A 17,930-nucleotide genomic window follows, 5' to 3' on the forward strand; every position below is an offset into this window, starting at 1 on the left:
ACTGGTGGGTCCCAAGTCATAGTTTGAGAAACACTGCAATTGGGATCTATACACTTGATTATGTATTTAGAGCCCATATAGGAATGGCAGTATGTTTAAGGCAAACTGAAGGGACGTGGTGGTAGCAGACTCGGGGAGGGTGCCCAGATCTGCCACCCTCCTTCCCCACCACCCCAATCTGCTGTTATGCAACCTGCATCACTTCACCTAATGGACAGATCTCCCTATTCCATTCCCTGTATTCTAAAAGGAGAGGAAACAGTAGAGGAGGAAGTGTGGAAGAGAGGAGAGATGCTCTAGCTAGCCCACTACTCTCCTCTTCATACTTTTCTTCCACTCAGTTCCCCAGTTTCTTTTACAATAGGGGGGACAAGGAGCAGTGCAGGTGAGTAGGCACAGAGATGCCCTCCCCACCACTGTGCTGCCTGAGGCAACTGCTTCAGTTGTGCTCATGGATGGGCTGACAGTGCTCAGCACCTTGCATCAGCTTGGAACCACCCCTTCTATGTTCTGATGGCTTTCTATCCTCCTTAGAAATTTCCCAATTAAGGAAGCATCAAATGGACCATGTTAGCACTTCTGTCAAATCCCAGAGTCTGGTGAGGCATTGATTTAGGACAAGAGAGGCCATAGTGATGGGCTCATCTCACAACAACACTTTCAAACGTAATATCTTTTCTATTTTATACTACTACTTCACATGTCCCAACAGTGGACCCCTAAATATGATCCAGGATCTAAATAACTTGGGCTTGTTGTATCTGCAGGAATGCTATTAGATCCTCACTGCTATAAAGAGGACTTCAGTACAAAGAACACCTTACAGGACTTTCTGAATTGGTAACTTCTGGTTCTTAAAACACTTGGGTCATTAGATCCTCATCATCTGATGCTACAATGCATGGCATCTGCAGGACCAGGGACCATATGTCAGGAAACTCAGACAGATGCATTTGGGTGGCTCAATTCAGATACCGACTCAGAAAGACCTTTTAAACATTATGTAAATTATACTGTAGTTTGTCTTATGTGCTCTGCAAATACAAATGTTTGAAAAATAGATGAGACTCACCATGCAGTATTCAATTCACAACTTTAACATTATGTGCAAAGTTTCACACTTCTAAAGGGTGTGGTTTTACTCAGAAATATGACTGGCTTTTCTATGAAAAAATGTCTTTCTGCTTCCTGTTTACACAGAAGAATTTTCTGTTTCTTTGGTGGTGAAATGTTTTTTTTAGTCCCTAATACACAGAATCAAGACAGTTCAGATAGTTTTCTCAAACTAAAGACAGTTTGAAAAAAGCTCATGGGGTGTAAAGTTGCCCCAGTTTTGCATCTGATTAACAGATTTTTCAGGTTGTTGTATTACTTCAAACACCTTTAAAGCTCTAACACAGGATGCCTACACAGGATGCCTACAGATGTACTTTAAAAAGAAGAGTTACTGTACTTTTTTTTTTTGTCATGTGGAACAATCCTGGATTCTCCCCCCCCCCTTGCCATTTCACAATGTTTTGTAGGGGTGTGCTTATCAGCAAATTGAACACTGACTGACAGCCCAATCCTATCCAGTGCTGGTAAGCGAAGGCCACACAGCCCACACTGCATCCAGCACTGAAACCGAGCATGCCAGGAAGTAAGGGAACATCAAGTTCCAGAATGCCCAATGGGGCTACTTGGATCTGTGCCAGCAAAATTGGTGGTGCAATTCCAAAAAGCCTTGTGTATGGCTTTCAGGCCTAGGACAGGGGATGGATAGGAAAGAGGCCTTCTTCATCAACCCACCTTCCTCCTGTTCCCAATCCACCCCTTTTCCGCTCTCCCCTGCCCTGTTACACCCCTCCCCACCTCCACTCTGCCCTTCTGCCCTTAACAGTGCCGGTGGCCATCGGGCTGGATTCTCACTGGTGCTTCTTATTTCCATTGCAAACATGCTGTACAGCAGTGGCCAATGCACCAGTGCTCGTGAGCCATAGGATTGGACTGTAAGTATTTTGTCTTGCAGCTTTCCCCCAGCTTCAGGTGTGCTGCTTGGAGCCCTCTTTCTATTCTATGTCTGCCTTTACCTTAAAAGAGACTAGTTCTTGCCAGGCTGTGTGTTGAGGATTTTACATCATTGTACCCTATCCATGCTTGCAACTTTCCAATTTAGTGCAGGACCTGCAATCTACAACTGTGGCCCTTCTTCTCTTGAGTTTCCCTTATGATGGGCACCTGTGATTTTACTCCCTTCACCATGGTGTGTACATAGTTGGTAGATGGAGGTAATAAAAGAGAGATCTGACCCTGCCAGCCTGTCTACTCACTCATAACCCAAGACATTGTCCCACGTGCCTGCTTGGAAGTCAGCCTGGCACTGCATCTTTTCTGTCTGCTCAACAAGAGAAGCAAATGGTGTTGCTAGATGAGGGTACATGTAAATGCCTGCCCGTTAGCTCTCATTTTGTTTCTCTCTGTTGCCCAGGCACCCTTTCTTTCTCTCTCCTTGTATAGGAGAGCAGCTGCAGCCTGAATGCCTACATGCCTACTTGCAAATAAACCCCTCAGTTCAGTGAGGCTTACTCCTTGGCAGAGTCCATTCACTACCTGTGGTTGGTGTATGCTAGCAGTGATATGTAGTGAGATCCAGGCCCAGGGAGGCAAAAATGCATACTATCCCCTCTCCCTCCCCCCTTAAGCTCAGTCTGAAACATACACCACTAGTGTTCCTAGGAGGTCAAGGAGGGGCAAATGTCCCAGGGCAGCATGCCTGCAGGGTCAGCACCTCCTTCCTCATCCCCTGCTGCTTTTCTCGGTCCCATATGGAGGCCTTTAGAGGGCCTAAAATTCAAAAACTGGACATGGGGTTTTAGGCCTCCTGGAGGCTTCAGAAGGCCACAGAAGGCAGCATGCAGCCTCCTCCACCCCTCAGAAGGCCCTGTGGGGGGTATTCTCCTTGTTGGGGGGTACATTCTGTATTCCTGGCCCCAGGCAGCACAGGGGTCAGGATCACCAGTGACACGTACACTCTCCCTTGGAAATAATTTAAAAAAACCTCATTTCTTCTTTCCGAATTCAAAAGTAGAGAGCTCCGCACAGGCCCCCTGTGGCAACCGATAAGCTGCCTCTTCTAGTGCTTTAGAGAGCAAGTCATTTGTGCAGGCTCCCTGCTTTTTTTTGTTTTGTTTTATTTCCTTTTTTTTTTTTTAATAGAAGAGAAGCAACTCTTCCTGCTGCCTCCCCAGAGCTTGCTGATGCAGGCGTCCTACTATTTTTTGATTGATTAGCCAGCCACCCTGCTTTTATTTTTATTGGACGACACCCATGATTATAGCAAACCTGCCGAAAGGCAACTCTTCCTGCTGCCTCCCTAGAGATTGATGACACAAGTGCTGTCTGTTCTGCCAAATTCTCGACTCCTGCCGACCACGGCAATTTGTCCCGTCCAAATATCCCAACTCCCTTTTAATGCCCGCTTTTTGGCTAATTAACACCCTCCTTTTCCAGGAACAACAGCTGCAGTGTGCAATGGAATGAACACAGAACTCCTTATCTATAGCAAATAACAAGAATTTATTGCTACAAACACAGCCACTCCCTGCAAGTCCCCTTGTCCAGAGGCTTTCCCTCCCCAAAACTCCACTTAACTCCGGGGGTAACGTCTGAAGCCTCCAAGTCCAATCCGTCTCCAAAACACAGTCCAGTCTTCTGCAGTAGAGTTCCTCCTCTCCAGCAGTGTGTCTCCTCCAGCAGGGTCTTGGCAGTCCTCTCTTCCTGTAGGTCTGGGTCAGGTAGCCCTCTTGGTCAGCGTCCGGCTTCCGGCTGGGTCAGCGTCCTGCTTGGCTAGCCCTTGGCTCCTTCTGAAGCTTCCTTTTATCCTGCAGCCCCTTGTTAAGTCCAAATTCAGCTCAGCTGTGAGCTACCTTGTTAAGTCCAAGTTAGGCTCAGCTGAGCTATCTCTTCAGTCCATGAGTCCATGCAAAGTCCCATCAAGGTCCAATGAAGCTCAGGTGTCCATCCAGGTCTCCATTGGCCTTGATTGATTACAGCTGTGGAGCCAGCCCTGCCCTTCCCAGAGCTGTCAAACAGCTGTCAAAACAGGGAATCGCTGTCAACACCACATCATCCACCTGATGATCTTCTGATCTTCCATTACACTGTCTTTTTTACTATTGGGCAAACAGAGGTAGCTTTCCCTGGTGGCTTTAATTGCACAGGCATCCCTACCTGTTTTGTCCCTTGCAAGTAAATGAGCTTGCAACTGAGTTGATTGGCAGCTTTCCTTGCTCCCTCTGTGTTTGTTTAAATGGACAGAGGAGAAAGGAGCACCTTGGGAAAGGCAAACGGTACTTTTGGGGGGGGGGGGTCCTTTCCTTTTTTTCTTTTCTTAACTTCCTGGGTTAGGTGAAGCTCTGCCTACGCTGCCTGTCCTGCTCACACATTGCTGTACACTAGGTTCAGCAGCAAATCTCTACCCCTCCTCCCATTAAATCGTTCCTTCCTTCTGGCTGTAGCAGATGAATCCCTCATTCTGGTATGTTGGTTACAGCTATAGGAATGTACATTTCCCAGAGTTCATTTGCTGTTGAAGAGATCCAGTGTTTGTGTTGGGGGGGGGGGAGCATGAGCACTACCAGCTCTAGGTCAACCAGGTGGGTAGACCTGGGTTCCAGGTTGAACTTGATGGCCTCCGTGGCCAAGGTTTGCTGGATGGATAGACCTGGGCTCCTGCCTGTCCTTGGAGCCTAGGTCTACTGGTTGGGTAGACCTGTGCTCCTGCCTGCCCTTGGAGCCCAGGTCTACTGGCCAGGCTCCCTTTCTAGCCAATCAAACCAGCACCTGCCCAGTGGTCATTCCCCTGGTGCCCAGTTTTGCACCCAAGCCCAGCGGGTGCCCTTCCCTGCTGTCAGACAGTTCAGGAGAGCCACGCACCCATGGCCCCCCCTTGGATCCACCCCTGTGATGTAGGAATGAAGTGACCCCATCTTCTGCTTCTACCAATTGTAGTGGCAACAGGGAAGGGGACAGGGGATGGAAGATCTGGCTTTGTATTCTAGGGATATCAGATGGCTGGCTGTGGGTGGGGCACCTGCCTAGGGATTATACTTCAGTCTGTGAAGAAATACACAGGCAGACTGCTGCAGTTTAGAAAACCCACACGACCTTTAATATTTTCCAGATCACAATATCTTTAAGAACAAAATCTACCGATAATAAAAATATAAGATTAATAACTCTAAATATCTGCTGAATAACAACATGTTATTATAATGCAAGCCATAGGTTTCCAGGCTAGAATCTCAGAATGCAGCACTTACAATAAAACATTGTTTTTTTTAAAAAAGTAGATAAATTACATTCAGAACCATTTAATTGAAAAACATGGAACACCAGCTTTTTTTTAAATCAAGAAATTTCCATTGCAGTACCATTTAAATGTTAGCAATGCTTTCCTTGTTTATGCATGAGGGTACACATACCCCCATTCCAGCTGAGCTAGTGGCTTCTGCATGTGTACCACTCCCTTGCTGAATGAGGCATTCTGTACATAAACAGGTGCTGTGTTTGTGGCTTCTAACCTGATCCAGGAGTTGGGGCTGTGCCAATATATTCCTGATCAGATATTTGAGTGAAGGAGCTAGGGGCTGGATTTATTCCTACCCCACTCCTTCTCTACCTAACAGCTGTTCAGTGCTATTATTGATTATCCTTCCAGGACTATATATGTGTGTATGTGTGTATGCACACGGCGTTTGTGCATATACGTGTGCATGAGTACATGTGCCTACCATTGCAATCTTTACTATTGAGATTGTAATGTTGTTTCGTACCTTTTAGGGAGCTTTTCACATTTGTTGTAATAACATATAGCATTACAATATATCTATCAGCTGAATTAGCCATTATTGAATGTGAACCTTTTGCACACTCTTTTCTATGAACTGTCAAACAACATGCATGATTTGATAAGAGGGCAGATTATTACAATGGAGGCATGATGAAAAGTTTAGAGTGCAATCCTGAGATTGTACTGGGCCAGCATAAGTCCCTTACGTAAGTCCAGGAGTATCACAAACATGCCATAAAGCCTTCTCTGGAGTCTGCTGGGCTGGCGCATGGAGGTGCGCCAGCCCATAAGGCCCAATCCATGGGCCTCTGTGCAGATGGGAATGGGTAAGTTTGCACCAGCCGAGTCAGGCCAGCACGGGGTTCTGGGGGGTGGGGGTGGGAAGGGCGGGGAGGAGGCATTTCAGGGTGGGGGAGGGAGGGCAGCGGGCAGGCCCATGGACGGGCAGGAATTGAACAGGGGGTAGGGCCACAATCTGGCACTTATGCCAGATCCCAGCCCTGTTCCCGGGCAGTCCAGGGCAGCTCCAGGCTGTTTGGATCTGCACCACCTCTTTAGCCCATCGGGACTGCTGTGGTGTTACCTGGGGTACCCCTTGTGCCGGGCTGAACTGCTTTTGGTCTCAACCCTGCTCTGAATGTGGGGGAAGGAGGAGGAGTGGCAGAAAAGTGGGGTGGGACCGGCAGAGCTCAGCTCAGCTGGATCCTGAGCCCCGTGTAGGACTTCATGATCCGACACAGAACTCCTTGATTCTGTGGCAGCTCAAGAGTCACTGCAGAATCAAGTAGCCCCATTTCCTTCCCCCAAGGAGCAAATGCGGGTTGCCCGGTGCACGTTCAATGCCGCGGTAGCCATTTTGGCACCACAGCAGCCTCGTGCACTGGGCAGCTCAAGATTGGACTGCCCCATGGCTACTCCTCCGGAAACTGACAGCAGGCAGAGAAACAGGCACTGTCAGGCAGTTATTTTTGCTGTAATAAGAGAGTTATTACAAATACACCAGAATGTCACTATTTTCATATGCTGAATGTTGGAGACTGTACCTTTGTGGGAAACAAAAAAGTTTGCGAAAGAAAACCTGAGGCAATGCCTCAGTGGTTTAAGAATCCTGAGCATAGGATTCTGGCTGAGATGGGAGGTGAGTTGGACTTGGAATTCTGTTTATAGGTGCCAAACAAAGAAAACAAACATACGCTCAGCAACCCTGCTATCCCTCCATTGGAAGATCTGCCTCGTTGTCTAGAAACAGCATAACCAAATCTTCGTACCAAGACAAGGACAATGTGTTAATTCTTGCATCAACCAGGTGGTATTCAGGAAAGATGGAGCTCATTCTGGAAGAATTCTGAGGTTAATCATTGTCATATATGCAACCTACATGGGGGGAAAAAAAATGAAAGTGTCAATATTGTATAATAGCTTCCCATCCTTGGAATTTAAAGCAAAGCAGAACATACAGTATTTCAATTTCCAATTCTGTTTGATGTGCTTAACATACCTTCATCAGCAATATCGTCATAAATTTCTTCGTCCCTGTAAATTTAAAACAGGAAAAAAAATCACATAATTTTGTTACATCCACATGCAGTATATAATGTTTATATTATAATAATATATTCACATGCATGCCCACAAGCACACTCTTTTCCAGATTTGATAGCTTTGTGACATGCAGCACAATTCTGTGTTTATGCCCAGTCCCACTTTGCTGGAGACACACATTGAAAAGGCAGTGATTGCCTTTTACAATTCAATCATATGCATGTTTAACAGCCCAATCCTATTCCAGATAGGATGTCAGGGGCAGGGCTTTACAGCGGAAGAACGTTCTGTAAAATGGCAACTGATGGAGCATAGACCACCATGTTGGTGGCCATTTTGGGAGAGGTGGCAGTGCTCCCTGGCTGTTACTGGACCTTGCCACACACAGCGGAGAAGGTAAGGCAAGTGGTAGGGCAGGAAGGGGGCAAAACCGGGCAGATAGGGGAAGGAATCAGGCAGGGAGGTTGCAGGACAAGGTGGATCTGGCAGCAGTGGTGCATACCAGATCCTACCCCCTCTTTTCACAGCCTCTCCACTCCTTTCTCCTCCTTGGATCTGCATCATCTACTGAGCTGGTACAGGTACGAGGAGACCCACTGAGCAGTGGGAATCTTATGGAAGGGTAAGGAGAAATAATTCATGTTTCCCCTCTGAACTCCCCCTGCTGGATACAGCATAAGCATTTCATTTCATGCAGCTGCACCAGTGGGGGTGAGGGGAAGCTAGGATTGGGCTCTAAATTTTTTGAGTTCAGTTGGACTTACTTCAGTGAAATGTATACAGAGTCATAGCCTTAAAAGCTATTTAAATATCTGAAATGATATTAACGATAAAATTTATAAACCTATAAAAGATTTTTTAAGCACGCAGCTATCAGCATTTTTATAGAAAAAAATTGTTAATTGATCAAGAATGTTACAGTTATTTCACTAGCCTGCTTAAGAATGTTTTGCATTATAATTAAGATGAAAAAATTGCACTTACTCATCCAATAGGCAGCTTTTTTGGACATATCCATCTGAAAAATTAAATTATATGTACATAATTATGCATACATAGATGGGTTATTTTCCACTTAAATTAACATGTTTGCAGATTGAGGCTTCTTTGGGACGGAAAAGCAACTTTTCAAATATTTTTCCGTAAAGCATTTTGTGAATTTTTTTTTGTTGAAAAGTGATACATAAATATTTTTACTAGTAATATCTTTACAGCTCAGAGAAAAGCATGAGAAGTAAAGAAGAAAGCTGGTTGGCAACCTTCAGTCTCAAAAGACTATGGTATAAGCCTATAGCACCTGGTATTCCTTGGCAGTCTCCCATCCAAGTACTAACCAGGCCTAACCCTGCTTAGCTTCCAAGAAGAAAATTAGTGGAGAAAATGAGATGGCTAATTTTTGTGCGTCATTCTGACCATGAATTCTGACCATTCATGAGGCTAGATGATGTGGGCAACATTAGCGGCGGATTATGGGGGAACAAGAGGGTGACAGATTTGGAGTACCCTTCATTCTCAGTCTGCCACTGCCTCCCTCCAGCTGTGGATGCAATTCACACTGATCCACTTTCCACCTGCTAAAAGGCTTGAGTCACTCTAAAAGCAGGCAGAAAGTGGACATCTGCCTCCTTACATTGTTCCTGGCATGGTTTCTTCAAATCTGGAAATGCAGGACTGTTTTATTTAAAATTATTGTACAAAAAAAGGCAGTCCAGTTGAGACCAGTTCATTTCTCACTACCAAACATTAAAAAACTTATTTCTACATTCTACTACATGTCTAAAAATTAAAGGGCTTGAGTCATGCATTGTGGAGAGACCAAATGGTGAACAACAATGGGGACGGCCATTTTTTCCCAAATGTTCTGGAACAATGCAAAGTTAGATGCTTATGGGGAAAATGTTGGCAGGCACTGAAGGACTGCCATTTTCCCAGGGACATCCCTCCTTCATTAAACTTAGGAGAATAACCAAGGTAGGAAGCAGTGACTTGAGGTCATGTTGCGGAGCCCCCACTTTGAACTTGGAACCAGCCTTGACATCCCTCCTCACAATAAGTTCTCATACTTCATGAATCTCTTTTGCTGCCTTGCACCACAATGTACAGACCCACTGCTGACCAGTGGACTGTTTTTGAATTCGTCCATTAAGGATAAAATTATCTATATCAGGAGGACTGATCAGGGCAAGTCTGAACCAATGTGACAACCACTCTTGGAAATATACAGCACAGTTACTAGCCTTGTGGCTAGCACCCTTGCCCATGTGCAATGAAGATCTCTTTACTTGCTGATGAAAACATCAGTGAATGTTAAGAAATAAAACAAGCCTTTATGGTGAAACAGGATGGCCAAAGACACAGAGGATATCTAGCAGATAACAAACCTTTGCAAAGGCATAAACATTGTGGCAGATTTGGTTTTCTTCTATGTTGTTATGTTCTTGGGAGGCCATGTGCTTCTCTGCTTCAGTGGTGGAGTGCACATCTCCTCTGACTTTTTATTTTGTTTTAGAAGGCCAATGAACATTCTGTGCTCCTGCAGCAAGGTTGCCTCCCCCTGCATTATGCTGGGCTCAGACTGCAATGCAACCCCATTGCCAAAATTTTAGTGCAAACGGAAAATCTGCCTTTCATTTTCCATGTCTAGAGAGACCCTTGTTTCTCCGGCAGCATTCTACACCCCATTTTCTCTACAATATTCTAACTGCCTTTGAAAATAGTTGTGCCTCGAAGTATTTGTGACTCAGTTTCCCTTCTGAAAAATAAGAATAATAATAGTATTTCCCTTTCTCATCATGGCATTTAAAAACTGCAAGGCAAACATTCTGAACCTGATAATAAACTCCCTTGGTGGCCTTTGCAACCTGAGTTCCTGTAATTCATTTCAAGACAGGAAGATTTCCCCTTAAATGAGGGACAATACCACAAGTTTTCTACAGCTCCCATGGGGAAATGAGCTCATATCTAGTGAATTCTATTCCCCTTTCCTGTCTCACAGAAAGATAATCTTTGCCATTAGCAAGCCTTTTAGAGCTAGTTATTGATTTTCAGTGTTAAGGCCAGACAATATAGAAATCACATCATATTGTTTAGAGACACTTTGTCTCAAGCTTCTCCTGACAATTCCCTTAAAAACAACAGGCAGTTAAATCCGCTAGAATCTGTGAGTCACTTGAGCTTCCCACTTGAGCTTCCCACTGCCCCTCCACTTTATAGTCCTGGATCCTGTATATATACATTGCAGAGCTTTACGCCATTGCATAAGATGGGCCAAAGATGCAGAGGGTATATAGTATATTGTAACTTTCTGGAAAGATATAGAGATTGCCATGACCCAACCAATGAAACCCACACATGTAAAACAGATTTCTGTGTGCATAGATGCACTTCTAGATATATGCCCCAGTCCCTGTTATGATGATGATACATCATTTAATGTGAACAGGGATGTACTGGCATCTGGAATAACCAATATCAAGTCCTTCCCAAGGACCTATGATATTTAGGGCACAATCCTAACCAACTTTCCAGCACTGACTTAGCCACAATGCAGCCCCCAAGGTAAGGCAACAAACGTGTCCTGAGGAGACCCCCTTGACTACCTCCCCACTGCAGGATGCTGTGCACACCACATTGGCACAGCTATGTCAGTGCTGGAAAGTTGGTTAGGATTGCGCCGTTAGAGGTATAACACAGAATATGTTCAAAGAGCTTTTAGCAGCTCTTTGGTAGTAACTGCATAAGGTGTGCGGGAGTTTTTCCAAGCTTTTTGGTATGGCACCTAAAGCACCCCCTACTATTGGTACAATATTTGCCTTTCTTTGTCAGAGTTGTTCTGCCTCAGTCTGAAGATCTTTGTCCTTGGTTATTTTTTCGTGTTTTGACATCTATTTACGCATCTTCTATTGCCACATCTTCATTCTAAACCATTTTCTTTTTCACTACTAAGTCTGGGTTTTTATGCCGGCAGATGTTTATCTGTTTGGATGCGGAAATTCCACAGTATTATAACCTCTTCATTTTCAATAACTTAGGGCACAAGCCTAACCAGGTCTACTCAGAAGTAAGTCCTATTTTGTTCAATGGAGCTTGCTCTCAGGAAAGTGTGGTTAGGATTGCAGCCTCAGGGTGCAATCCTAACCCCTTGTGTCAGTGCTTTCCAGCAGTGACATAAGGGCAATGCAGCTGTGAGGTAAGGGAACAAACATTCCCTTACTTTGAGGAGGCCTCCGTGAATGACACCCAACTGCAGGATGCAGCACATGTCCCGTTGGCAGACGCTATGCCAGTGCTGGAAAGTGCTGACATAAGGGGTTAGGATTGTGCCCTTAGTCTGGTTTGTGATTCCACTATTTCCTGGGCACTGCTATATAGTGGGGCCTCCTTATCCACAGCTTGGCATTTGCGAATTTGAGCATCTGCAGATGCTAGCCTATAGTTGGAAGCCTCAGAAGGCCTCCAGGTTGCAACCGGAAGTCACTTCCAGTTTGCGCCAGTGACTTGCAGTTGTATTCAACTGGTATTCAGAGGTATTCTTGGGCATGGTTAGGCCTCCCCACGCCTCAGAATACCTTCTGGACACAAGTGCAAGTTGCAGGCATGAACCAGAGGTGATTTCCATTCACATCTGGGAGGCTTCTGATGAGGCTGTGGGGCGGTGCACTACCTCCAGAGGGCCAGGTGTGGTTTCCATTGTGGCACCATATCCCCGCGAATTTAAATATCCCCAGATTTTGGTATTCATGGGGGTCCTGGAATAATACCAAGGGCCCACTGTGTTGCATTGCTTGCAAAGATTTCAGTACACCAGGCATGTGACTTTGTTGTGCCTTTCTAGGAAATCAGTCTGAGATTTTCTTGCATCCACATATCAGGTGTTCTGCTGTTTCTTTGTACAAGTGGCATTTGCTATCTTTGTAAGACTTTTCAATCCTGGTCTTTATAACATTTGTTGAGTGCCTGGTCTTGTACAGCTAGTAATAGTCCTTCAGGGCCCAATCCTATCTGACTTTCCAGTGCTGACGCAGCTGCAATGCAGCCCTGAGGTAAGGGAGCAAACATTCCCTTAGCTTGAGGAGGTCTCTTTGACTGCCCTCCCACTGCAGGATTCAGTGTGCACCCCTTGGGCACAGCTGCATCAGCACTGGAAAGTTGGATAGGATATGGGCCTCAGGGTACAATCCTAGCCAACTTTCCAGTACCGAGATAAGGGCAATGCAGCTCTAAAGTAAGGGAACAAACTTTCCCTTACTTTGAGGAGGCCTCTGTGACTGCCACCCAACTGCAGGATGCAGCATATGCCCCACTGGCATGGCTGTTTCAGTGCTGGAAAATTGGTTAGGATTTGGACCTCAGTCTCCTTAATGCTCCCTTCTTTAGTCATTGCCAGGTCTTTTCTTCATCTATCTTTCCTTCATGTTCTTTAAGTGTCTTATTCTGCTATCATTCTCTTGGAGCTGTCAACTTTTCTTTCCAGTATTGATCCTTTGTCCCGTTATCTTTCAGGATGCCTGCTTTTCTGACCTCTTCCAGTACATCTTCCCAGCTTTCCCTGAAGTAATCCATTAGGCTTCTTATTCCTGCTCAACACTGATTGTTTAATGTGCCTGCATTCCATGCCCACCTTCGCTTCTTGGCAAATATAACCCATCAATATCACTGGGTGGATGCAGCAAATGGTTTACAGCTATAATCTTATGAGCTTTTCTTGGTCCAATGCATGTAACTCAGCTTGCTATAATCCTTACTGTGTATCATGTAACTGGCACTATCAATTTCTTAATTGTTTTGATTGTATTGCCACCATTTAGTTTTGACTTTAGAACCTTCTTAACTCTCCTGAAGTATTCCTTGGTTATTTTGCTTTTTACTCCTGTGTGCTTGATGTTCTCTGCCTGCAATATCCCCAGCTATCTGTAGCTTTGTTTTGGTGGCAGGTTCTTTATTTTTTCACAATTGGGCATTTGGATTCAATCATTGCTTATCTGTTTTTCTTTTCCTATTGACAGACTTGCACATTTTTTTTCAAGACCAAAGTCCATTGCAGTGTCACTGCTATAAATTCTACCTATGTTTTAACAATGATTCAATTTCAGTTGCAGTTTTCTCATGGAGCTTCCAAACATCCATATACAGCCAGTGTGAAAATTTTGCTGATGACCTTGAGGTTTGGTAGCCATAGCCAACCTTTTTTCAGTATTATTGATAACGTGTTGTTGTTGGGATAGATGACTTTATTGATTGTTTAGATATCAGCAGCAATATATCTTTTGCTAACACTATTATCAGAGCCATATTAAGGCTAGTGAATGCCTCTTAAGGACAACGATCTCTCAACCCTATAGCTTGGCAGAAATACATACTGTATTTGAACATTCAATCTCCAATTATAGTAGAAAGCTTATATTGGCTCTTAATGGTTTCTCCAAAGAGCAGTGCCCATGCATCATCTTTGAAGAGCCCTCTCAGCAGTAATTTATTCATCCTCCAAAGTTATCAGCATCTTCTGTTTTTGCACCAGTCTCCACGGCATCATTAAAAAGTGGATATGAGATTACTAAACAGCACTAAAGTGCATTGAAAAGCATGTTATGGTTTTACTTTTAACAGGCAGTGGTTTGTTTTTAAAAGAAAAACATTCTGCAATGTTTTACTTAACTCTGCTGTAAAAGGCATGCTGGAGACAGAAGAACCGAAAAACATGAATGCCAGAAAGGACATGTAAAAACAACAGGGAGATTAGTTATCCTGAACATGGGCTCAGAAAAGACTCTGGGCTATCCAGGTCTGAGTGAACTGGCATGCTCAACAAATCTCTGCACTCTGCTATCCATGCTCCACTAAGATGAAGAGGTGGGGAGAGAATTATCTTTGTGTGTTTTTTTTAAACTTACATTTTCCTTCTTCATTCCTACACAGGAGTTTAGTATCATCCACATTTTGTATAACATCAATGGACTCTCCTGGCTTCACTTGTAAATCTTTTGAGCCTCGTTTTTTAGGAAATGGTGATCGCTGTACAGTTGTGGTATACAGAACTCGAATATCACCTTCATACTGTGGAATGAAAAATAATGGTTTCTTAAATATATGTGTGCGCACAAAAGATACACAAGGTATGATTTCCCTAAACCACCACTTACATTTTCTTCTTTTCACAAATTTTCAAAAATGTAGGCAAGGTACTTGAGGTCTCATACAGGTGCAGCCTATTTATCTGTGGATTTTTTATCTTCGGATTTGTCTCAACTAGAATGGGGTGGGGGAACCGAAAGTCACACACAACTTTGCCTCCTTTGCCCTGCGCTGGAGTCTCGCTCCATTTCCAGGCAGCCCAAAACACTGCAAAAAGGTTCTGCCTTGCCCAGGCAGGGAAATAGCCTAGAGCCCTGGAAGAGGTTCCCCTTACAAAGGAACAGGAACACTCCTGGAGCCCCCGAGCCAGCAAAGAGGCTGGAGAGGGAAAGGGGGGCCGAAAATCTCTGTAGCCAGAACAAGTGCAGCAAGTTAGAGCTCGCTCTCGCTCTCGATCACTCACTCACTCACTCTCACACAGGGGCAGGTGTGGTAGCAACAGAGGGGATTGCTTAAAAAAACCCAGGGAGTGTTTGCCAAATCCCCCCCCCTTGAGATGGTGCAGGCAATCACCGACACAAGCAACCCCCCCCCCCATGGTGCAGGCTATCACGGACACAAGCAAGCCTTCCCACCAAGCAAAGCGTGAGATTTAGCCTACAACCCTCTCCACACTTTCCTGGGAGTAAACCCCATTGACTATAATGGGGCTTACTTCTGAGTAGAAACGCATAGGGCTGGACTCTTAAAAGATCAGCATCCCATGCGAAAGAAGCCGAGCAGCTGGCAACGGGGGAGGCTGAGTATGGAGCGGAGGCGAGGGGATTGAGAATAGCTGCCTTAGTTTCTTTCCACCCGGAAGTGTCAGGCTGCAGTGTATTTGCGTAACTCTATGGAATTTAGCACAACGCATTTTTTGTTAATCACGCCGAGTCACGGAACGGAACTACTGCAGATAAATAGGCTCCACCTGTATTTTTAAACTACCATTCACATTTATCACTGTCGCATTTACAGCCCAATCCAATCTAAGACCCCAGCCTCCACCCTGAGGCTGCATGCACTGCATCCTCCAGAGGGGAGCAGCCTCCTTTGTTTCCTTACCTTGGGGCAAGCCTCTGCTGCTCCAAGGTGTCTCCTTAGATGTGCACCCAGCTGTTGTGCTGATGCAAGTCTGAGTGGATCCAGGAAGGGGGATCAAGTCTGGAAAGGGGGATATTGGCAGAGTCGCTGCCACTGATATCCACCCCTTGCTGCTCTCAACACACCCCCATCCTTGCACTGTCCCCGTTCAGAAATTCCCCTGTTCCTCCTTCTCCCAATTTCCCCACTGCCGACTCGCTCTCTGCCAGCCCATGTATGTTGCCACCAGTTATTGTGCTGGTGGTCTTGTTGCACTCATAGGTGAAATGTCACTTCTGCCAGCAACTGGTGGAATGCACATTCCATTGGCAGAAAAGGGGAATAGGATTGGGCTGCCCATGTTCCAGCAGAGGTAGTTATATAAAGAGGAGAGAGTGAGAGGCATCAAGACTCTCTGCCAGTGAAGTATCTTGTCTTCCAATCTAAACTCCCCCATTACTGGACCCTTCTGGTAACCCAAAAGAAAAGCATTTTTCATACACTCAGAATATTTTTCTCTATTATAATCAATCAATCAATATATAAATCAATGTATAAAGTACAGCTCCAAATTGAATCACTTCCATTTGTGACAGAATTGGGATGGGGAAAAGAGCTTTTGGCTCCATCAGTAGGACTTCAGACAAAATATGTTTAGGACAGGAGTGTGAAGCATACTGTTATTTCTTTCCTGAAGCTTATGGGACAAAGCTCCCTTCCCAAGAAATGTGATTGTCCCCCAATCTTTATTTCTGGGGCTACCACTGTGTTTTAGATGGGATATGGAATTACAGGCCTTAAAAACACAATTCTCCTTGCCCTCTTGTCCCACCCCCAATGCTATTGGTATCCACAGGTGGGTGTAACGTTTGTAAAGACATGCATGTGCAATAGCCAGGAAATTGACCTTGCAGTCTTGTCAAATGTACACTGAACATTAAGAGGTAGGAGCTGTAGCTCAGAGGTATTGCATGGACTTTGCACGCAGAAGATCCTGGGTTCAATCCCTTTCACTGAAAGACTGGCAGTGAAAAACTTCTGACCAGAGGCGTAACCAGGGCAGAGCCTGTGGGGCACTTGCCCCAGGCACTATGCCAAAGAAGGCTCATGACTGCCTGCCCCTAAGACTCCACCTAGTTACAGAGGAGGCACTGGCAGCTTCATGGCCCGCCTCCACAGCAAGTACTCCCTTCTTCAGGGAGAACCTGGAAGTGACATCACAATGTCATATGATGTGATGCCGGGACAGTGCGTTAGGACTGTATCCCTGGTTGACGCACAGCAGAGTCTCTGTGAGTCAGTGTAGACAGTACCAGCCTAGATGGATCAAGGACCTGACTCAACAGCAAGCAGCTTCAAATGTTTCTATTTTAATGTTACATTGCAGAAAGGTTCAGCATGCTGAGTGGAATGGGAGGAAAGTCTCAGTCTAGGTAGATGGTCCCAAGAAACTGCTACATCTCAGACAAACAATGCTCTTAATAATCAGATATACACTTCCTCTGGATCATGTCTTAAAACTCTCTCCTGAGACGACCAAATAACTTCCTCTTGTAGTTATTGATGTGATACTGAATGGGGAAGTGTTCCACTTGCGCATTATTTTCCCAGGGGAACGAGGGTAAATGCTGTCTATTCTCAAAGACAGGGTTTTTAAATTTTGTTATCAGTCTACACACCAGCAAATTTAGAACTTTAATTTAGAACGTTTAGTAAATTTAGAATTGGAGTGGGAATGCTCTCCCTTTTGGCCCCACTGGTCCTGCAGTTACCTGTACTTGCTTTGTACATTTGATAGACTTCAGGTATTCTAATTAAGGTAACACTATGCAAGACTCTTCCAGCACCACTAAACCTACAAGAATTCAACAGAACCTAATCTTGAAAACATTTCTCTTTATCTCAATATTTGAGAGTAATTGTAGTCCTTTCAGTGCCAGAAGACATCCATGTGCACTTAAAAATGAAAAATAATGAAAGCCCTTCAGATGCTTTGGGGTGACTTACTTTAAATTTCTTTCTGAATTCTTTCTCCATCTTCTTAAGTTTCTGTGAATCTCGATCCTCCAATTTGCCTCTTCCAAAGCTCAGGGGCTTTGGATTTATCCCTAGACTAAAACATCAGATTGCAAAACAAAAAATCCCATCACTGGATTTGAAACTTGGAACATTTATAGGCAATTGTGAAACATCATGTGTGTCTTTGTCATCTATAGCCTGACAGATTGGGGGAGGGGGCGCCTTATGTTAAACTGTGCTGTATCTTATATGGCTCTAATCTTAAGTATGCATTATGGGTTGAATAGGATTTATTTGTCACTTTTCAATACCTGCACAAGGTGATGCACAGTAAAAATTAAAGACA

General features: G+C 44.7%; 1 protein-coding gene across 4 annotated transcripts in view; it reads right to left on the bottom strand.

Moving 5' to 3' along the window:
* Positions 1-5,142: 5,142 nt before the first annotated feature.
* Positions 5,143-17,930, bottom strand: part of FYB1 (FYN binding protein 1) — a 59,590-nt gene continuing 46,802 nt past the window's right edge. For all 4 annotated transcript variants that reach the window (XM_066614705.1, XM_066614704.1, XM_066614703.1 and 1 more), the window contains 5 exons: positions 17,573-17,678; positions 14,263-14,425; positions 8,357-8,390; positions 7,329-7,363; positions 5,143-7,204 (listed from right to left, as the gene is read on the bottom strand). In XM_066614705.1, coding sequence (XP_066470802.1) covers positions 7,182-7,204; positions 7,329-7,363; positions 8,357-8,390; positions 14,263-14,425; positions 17,573-17,678 — 361 coding nt within the window. In that variant the 3' untranslated portion in view covers positions 5,143-7,181. The remainder of the gene's footprint in view (positions 7,205-7,328; positions 7,364-8,356; positions 8,391-14,262; positions 14,426-17,572; positions 17,679-17,930) is intronic.

This window comes from Tiliqua scincoides, chromosome 2 (genome assembly GCF_035046505.1).
Source record: "Tiliqua scincoides isolate rTilSci1 chromosome 2, rTilSci1.hap2, whole genome shotgun sequence".
NCBI lineage: Eukaryota > Metazoa > Chordata > Lepidosauria > Squamata > Scincidae > Tiliqua > Tiliqua scincoides.